The following is a 7,387-nucleotide window of genomic DNA, read 5'->3' as shown; positions in this document are numbered from 1 at the left end:
GATGTAGCCAGTCCTCCAAGAGCTTACAGGGCTTTTAGTACAGGGTTTACTGTGAGCTCCAGGAGGATTGGCTACATCAGGAGGGTGCAGCCTAATATGCAAAGGAGTTCCTGCTACAAAAAAAAGCACCCACACCCACACAACTCTCTCATGAACTAGCTGTGATTGAGACATAATTGGGCATCTTACTGATCCAAGATTTTAATAATTGCTTGATAAGGAGTTGCCTAAGTAGATACTTGAAGCATTTTTAAAAAAATGGGACACAGATTTTTTTATTACCAACTGCCTTTTAAAATTTCCTTTTTGCCCTAACCTGGACAGCCCAAGCAAGCCTGATCTCAGAAGCAACACAGGGCTGACCCTGGCAAGTACTTGGATGGGAGACCGTCTTGGAATACCAGGACAGGGAGGCAGAGGCAGGTTCTATCAGGCCACTTCTCTGAAGTCCTCCATGCCCCAGTAGGGGTCACCAGAAGTTGCCATGACTTCCAGGCCTCCACATATACTTGCACGCACACGCGCGCACACTCAACACACACGTTTTTTCCCTTCTTGTCTTGCCTTCAGTCTATCCAGTTGCTAATAAAGTGATGCTTTTTCAGAACAAGGGTCTCATTCTTTAATGGTCAATTGCTGCATCAACCTGCAGTCTCCACACCAAGACTCAGTCTCCAAAAGGTCCAGGGTATATGTGTGAATTGTCCCATACATGTGTTTCCCCTCCCCCACCCATCCCCAGATAAGAGGACAGAAGAATCTCTATAGTGAAGGAATTCCATTGATTTGGCACCACCACCAAGAAGACCCTTCCTTCAAGTTGCTACCCTTCTAGACTCAGATGGCAGGAATACCCAAAACAGAGTTCCGAAGATGACTGTAATGAGAAGGTAAGTTTCTGTAGGAGTAGATGAGTGGTTATACATTAGCAAAACTTATACTGCAGGACCCCGCAAATAAAATATATGTTTTCCTACAATGTTTTCAGAGCTACCTCATTAACCACTTCTACGTCACTATGCTTCATTCATGGACCTTTTCCCAAGGCGGAAAATATCTACTGTTTTTGCCGAGTGTGAATAAGCAGATGTCTCATAAGGTTTGAGTGCTGACTGAAGCCAAACCCACATTCTTGGCATTTAAAGGGCTTCTCCCCAGTGTGAATGAGTTGATGTCTAAGAAGGTTTGAGTTGTGACTGAAGCAACTCTTACACTCCAGGCATTGATATGGTTTCTTCTTGGTTTGAGATCTTGGATTCTTTTGCATCTGACCGGCACCCATTTTACATTCCCCTGTCTGCATGTTTTTATGTCTTTTAAGAGTGATACTGTGACTGAAGCTTTTTCCACACTCCAGGCATTGAAAGGGTTTCGCCTCCTTGTGGATTCTTTGATGGTTCGTAAGCCTTTCACTCAGACTAAAGCTCCTTCCACACTCCAGGCATTTATATGGTTTTTCCCCTTGATGGAGCAGTTGATGTTTCATATAGTTGGCATTTGTCGTTAACTTTTTCCCACATTCCGAACATTCGTATAATTTCTCCCCCGTGTGGATTCTTCGATGGATGGCAAGGCTTGAGGTCTGACTGAAGCTTTTCCCACATTCTAGACAGTTGTATGGTTTCTCGCCTGTGTGGGTACTTTGATGTTCTATGAGGTTGGTGCTCGCAATAAAGCTCTTCCCACATTCTAAACATTTATACGGTTTTTCACCTCTGCGGGTTCTTGGATGCTGGCTGTGGGTGAAGGTCTTTCCAGGCTTATGGAAAAGATACGGTCGCTCCCGTGCGTGGATTTTTTGGTGTCTAACAAGACGTGATCTGACAATAAACCTCTTTCCACACTCCAAACATATATAGGGTTTCTCTCCAGTGTGGGTTCCTTGGTGTGCGGTAAGATTCGATTTTGTACAAAACCTCTTTCCACACTCCAGACATTTGTATGGTTTCTCTCCTGTGTGGATTCTTTGATGCACAATGAGGTACGCACTGTAGGCAAACTTCTTTCCACATTCAAAACATTTGTATCGTTTCTCCCCTGTGTGGGTTCTCTGATGCACCCGAAGAGCTGAACTTTGACTGAATCTCTTCCCACACTGCAAGCAGTCATATGGTTTCTCCCCTGTGTGGATATTCCAGTGTGCTTTAAGGTTTGGTATACTAGCAAAGGTTTTCCCACAGGTAGAGCATTCAATCCTTCTTTTCCCTTCTTGCATCGCTCCACGGTAGTTGCCATTGTGATAAGGAACTGATTTACTGTGTCCTTTATCCAGATGGTTTCTGTCCTCCTGCTTGGGGCCATCATGACTCTCAACATTTCCTTGAACTTCCAGATTCATCTCACTTTCCTCAGATACCAGAAAAGTTTCGATTTCACTATCTGTCTCCCACATATCTCCTGCCGAAACAGAGAGCCGTGATATAAATATAAAAAGAAATGAAAGATCAAATCAGGTGATGAGCCAAATGAAGCAATTCAAACTCATGTGGAGAATTATAGAATACAAAGGATGTGTCTGTCAGGGAACCGCTTCAAAATTGGGCATGGAGATGTTCCTGCCACCTGTGAGACAACTGACTGAATGATAATGTCGATCAGGGCTTTTTTTGTAGCAGGAACTCCTTTGCATATTAGGGGCCACACCGGGGTCATTTTATAGAAAAATAGGTGGTGGAGCTCATTAGCATAACATTAGCATATGCCCCTCCCTCTCCACCAGCCAAAAGCAACCCAACGCAAGAAAGGAGAGCTCTAGGTAAGCAAGGCCTGCTTGGGCTGGCTAGATGTCCTGGAGAGTATTATTACTCCCCCCCGCCCCGCTATTTTCTGGGCTTGGCTGAAAATGGAGGGGGAAAAACCCCACCGCATGGCAATACAAATAAAGACAATGATGCTAATGCCCTATATTTCTAATATTTTATCTACTCTTGTTTTTTAAAGTTTTTCTCTATATATAATAGCGCCCAACTACCATTATGCAAACTTGCAGAATAACGGGACAGATACAATAATCAAGAAAGAACCAATAACACTGTTTTCCACAGACCCTGCCTGACCAATGTTATTGGTTCTTTCTTGATCTCTGTTTTTTGTATTTTCCGCTAGAGCACTTTCTCCGTGGCTCGTTTGTTTATGTTCTGGGCAGGGAACGGGGGTCACTGGGGGTGTGGGAAGGCAGGGGTTTTTTTGAGCAGGAACTCACAGGAACGCTGAAGGACATAAGAACACAAGAGAAGTCATGTTGGATCAGGCCAATGGCCCATCCAGTCTAACACTCTGTGTCACACAGTGGCCAAAAATACCCAGGTGCCATCAGGAGGTCCACCAGTGGGGCCAGGACACTAGAAGCCCTCCCACTGTGCCCCCCACCAAGCTTGGCATCAGGGGTGTAGCCTAATATGCTAATGAGTTCCTGCTGGGCGTTTGCTATTAAAAAGCCCTGTGTGGAATAATGGTGATGTCAGGGGGTGTGGCCTAATATGCAAATGAGTTCCTGCTGAACTTTTTCTACAAGAAAAACTCTGGGAAGGTATTACTACATTTCCTGCATTGTGCAGAGGATTGGGTTTGATGACCCTGGAGGTCCCTTTAAACTCTGTGATTCTTGGAGTCAGCCTTTTAAGCCTACTAAAGGCACTACTTTCTAGCTCTAGAGTATATTCTCTCAGTGAAGGGATACCCTGGGAATGGAAGTCTTTGCTTTTCTTTATTCCACTATCAAGATTTATGTTCTCCACAGTATACAGTTTGCCTACAATTAGGATGCACATTAACTATGGTGATTGAGAGGAATCTCCAGATTCAGAATCCCAGAGCCAGGAGGCAACATCAGGAGAAGGCCTCAGCCTCTCTGCCCTGTCATTGGCCATCCAGAAAACTTTTTGGGCAGTGTGTGAGACAGGATGCTGAATTAGATGGACTATTGGTCTTATCCAGCAGGGCTCTTCTTATGTTCTGTAGAGGTTTATTTTTCTTCATCACTATGACATCTTCCCATCTTGAAAAACACCCACCTTCTTCAGTTGTACTTTGGAAGAACATATCCTCAGGCAATCTTCCCGGAGAAGCCTCAAACATTTCTTCTGGCTCAGAGCCTTCCTGTAGGAAGTCCTCCTCTTTGACCTCTGTCATGGTCTTGTCTTCTGTGGGAGACAGAGAAAACTGTAAAATCTCAGTCCCAGTTTCTGCAAAGGCATGGCATGCCAAAGAGAAAAGGTACAAGATGAGGGACACAGGGGAACAAAGAACACAAAACCGAGATCAGTGCTGAGCAATGCTTCCTCCAAGCTGTGGAAACCTGTGAGCAAAAATTCAACTTTGCGAGCTACTGCCATAGTTTTGAGCTACTGCATAAATAAGTTTACTCTGGGGCAGGGGTGGAATTCCAGTAGGAGCTCCTTTGCATATTAGGCCACACACCCCTGATGTAGCCAATCCTCCAAGAGCTTACAAAAAGCGAGCCTTGAAAGCTCTGGGAGGATTGGCTACATCAGCAGTGTGTGGCCTAATATGCAAAGGAGCTCCTACTAGAATTCCAACTCTGCTCTGGGGCCACCCCTCCTGAGCGAAGACAAAAAAGTGTGAGCCACAGGCTAAAAAGCTGTGAGCTAGCTCACACTAACTCAGCTTAGAGAAAACACTGGTGCTGAGAACACTTCCTCACACAGCATATTATGCCACAGGTATATACGTCTTTAAAAGGCGATTAAACAGATTCATGGAGGATTAGGTCTATCGTTGGCTACTAGCCACGGTAAGTAAAAAGAACCTCCATATTCAGAGGCAATATGATTGCCAAGAAGGGAAATTCTCAGCCTATGTGCTCTGTTGTTTGACCTCCAAACAAACAGTTGACTACTGTGGAATGGTGGACTGGATGGACTATTGGTCTAATACACCAGGGGTTTTCTTTTTACATCACATGTCCAGATCACATGAAGTGATGGTATCGTTTTACTCTGCTCAGGTAAGAGTATTATGTTCAGTTTTGGGCACCACATTTTAAGAAATATATAGACAAGCTGTAATGGGTCCAGAGGAGGGCAACAAAGATGGTGAGGGGTCTGGAGACCAAGTCCTGTGAAGAAAGGTTGAAGGAACTGGGTATGTTTAGTCTGGAAAGGAATCATAGAGTTGGAAGGGACATCCAGGGTCATCTAGTCCAACCCCCTGCACAATACAGGAAACTCAAATACCTCCCCCAAATTCACAGGATCTTCATTGCTGTCAGATGGCCATCTAGCCTCTGTTTAAAAACCTCCAAGGAAGGTGAGCCCACCACCTCCTGAGGAAGCCTGTTCCACTGAGGAACTGCTCTGTCAGGAAGTTCTTTCTAATGAGCCGAAAACTCTTCTGATTTAATTTCAACCCACTGATTCTGGTCCTACCTTTCAGGGCCACAGAAAACAATTCCACACCATCCTCTACATGACAACCCTTCAAGTACTTGAAGATGGTGATCATATCACCTCTCAGCTGCCTCCTCTCCAGGTAAACATATGGCTGAGAGGTGATATGATAACGCCCCTTCAATGACTTTCAATGCACTTTTCAACTGGATTTTACTGTGTGAAATGGCACAAATCTACTTGAAGTGGCTCGAATCTACGTTATTTAGCACATGTGAAACAGGCCAGTTGTATTGGTCCATAGCCAGTCCCAAAATTTCAAAAAGCCATATCCATATTTTTTTTAAATTTAAATTGCCCGGCCCAGCATGCAATTCTTCAAGTTCTCTGGAACTCATTAATAGGATTCATGCAAAAAGAAAAAAAAATTCGGCCACAGTGATCTTAAGGTCTCTTTGTCCTTGGGTGGACCTTGCTTGCTGCCTTCAAAGGGTGCAAAGTGTGAGTGATATCAAGTGACATTCCAGGAATTCTGGGAGGTAGAAGCAAAAATAGAAGCCATTCAATTACAAAAAGCTAAAACTTAAAAAACCCACCAAGCATAGAAGGACCCTTGGAGGCCAGTCTGAAGGGTTAGGTTAGGGGAGTCAAACTCATTTGTTATGAGGGCCGGATCCGACATAAATGAGACCTTGCTGGGCTGGGCCATGTTGGGCCAGGCCATATGAGGATCTGTTTAAGATTAGGTAATACAATATAAACACAGACAGATGCAATGTAAAAAAATTGTTTTAAAAAAAATTAAAACATGCTTAAAACAATTGCACTCATTGGTCTTAACGGTGCTTTCTTTGTATCTCTCCCATGGGATCCAGAAAACCGGGCAAAGGAAGCTCTGGCTCTTTCCTTCCTTCCCCAGGGGACCAGGAGAGGGAGGAGCCTCAGGCAATAGAAGGAAGAGAGGCTTGGCTCAGTAGCTCTGCTGTGCAATTGAGAGAACCTGGCAAAGCAAGCTCTCCCCCCCCCTCTTCCTCCCCAAGGAAGGAGCCTCAGCCAATGGAGAAAACAGAGGCTTGCTACACAACTACCGTTGCGATTGAGCAAGCCTCACAAAACAAGCTATTATGCAGAAGGAAGCAGAGGGCAGCCAGTCGCTCGGGGGCCTGAAAGAAACCCTCGCATGTCTGACACCCCGGGTTAGGCGTTGGGCAAGCGAGTACGTTAACAGCCAAGGAACAAAATCGCCCTTTTGTGAACAAGGCTGGATAGACTTGCCCTAAAAGCCAATGCAAGGTCAACCTCACCATGCATTCCAGATCTTTTTCTCCCCACACGTCCCCTTCTCTTCATCAACTACATTCGGATAGTCCAAAAACCAATAGAAAGCCACGTCGGTCCTTAGCAGAAATGCAAAATAAACATTACAAAGATTCGGTGGCGTTTGTTATTGAGTTCAACCGCAGTAGCACCATCAAGCGTTTGGGATACATGTTACAAAAAAGAAGATCCTCCCATGCCGTGTGGATCTCAGCGCTTTATTTGGGGAAGGAAGCTGGTGGGGGGGGGGGCTTCTCTTCTCTCCCCCTCCCCTTTCTGCAGCAGCCCTGCCTTTCCTCCTCTAGTCCCCCCCCCCCCCTGAGTCTTGCATTGCACTCCCCTTTCTCCCAAATCCATCCCTTCCTCTCTCCCAAGCTCCCTTTTGAACTCACCCGCTCCCTCCCAGCCTTGAAAGCATCAAAGAGAAGCCGTCTTGACTCCGGCAGGAAAGGAATTCCGAATAAATTACTTTCACAGCTAATTCCCCCCCCCCCTTTGAATTGCCCATCTAGGACTGCGACTCAGTCTCTTTAACCCTTAGAGAGGAAGGATCTCAAAATCTGAGTTCTTTGGCAAACGGGAAAGAAGAGAGGAAAATACCTATGATTTCCTTTGCAAAACCTGGGATTTCCCAAGCAGTAGTAACTTCATTACTAAGTAACTTCATTATTAATAGTAACTTCATTACCAAGCAAATTCAATGAAATTGCTGGGCAGTCGGG

General features: G+C 45.1%; 1 protein-coding gene across 1 annotated transcript; it reads right to left on the bottom strand.

Annotated features, from left to right (window-relative positions):
• Positions 1-597: 597 nt before the first annotated feature.
• Positions 598-7,020, bottom strand: LOC132571108 (zinc finger protein 883-like). The gene is made up of 3 exons (XM_060237789.1): positions 6,653-7,020; positions 4,014-4,142; positions 598-2,397 (listed from the first exon to the last, which is right to left on the bottom strand). The coding sequence occupies exons 1-3, from the start codon at positions 6,696-6,698 to the stop codon at positions 1,058-1,060; spliced, it is 1,515 nt and encodes a 504-aa protein (XP_060093772.1). The 5' UTR covers positions 6,699-7,020; the 3' UTR covers positions 598-1,057.
• Positions 7,021-7,387: the final 367 nt, after the last annotated feature.

This window comes from Heteronotia binoei, chromosome 5 (assembly GCF_032191835.1).
Source record: "Heteronotia binoei isolate CCM8104 ecotype False Entrance Well chromosome 5, APGP_CSIRO_Hbin_v1, whole genome shotgun sequence".
Taxonomy (NCBI): domain Eukaryota; kingdom Metazoa; phylum Chordata; class Lepidosauria; order Squamata; family Gekkonidae; genus Heteronotia; species Heteronotia binoei.
Note: the sequence above shows the minus strand (reverse complement) of the source record. Positions and strands in the feature narration are given on the sequence as shown.

Coding starts and splice junctions, on each gene's coding strand:
- LOC132571108 (XM_060237789.1), bottom strand. CDS start 6,698: ATGAAGAGAAGGGGACGTGTGGGGAGAAAAAGATCTGGAATGCATG. Junction 4,143..6,652: donor AAAAAGATCTGGAATGCATG/GTGAGGTTGACC, acceptor TGTCTCCCACAG/AAGACAAGACCATGACAGAG. Junction 2,398..4,013: donor CCAAAGTACAACTGAAGAAG/GTGGGTGTTTTT, acceptor CTGTTTCGGCAG/GAGATATGTGGGAGACAGAT.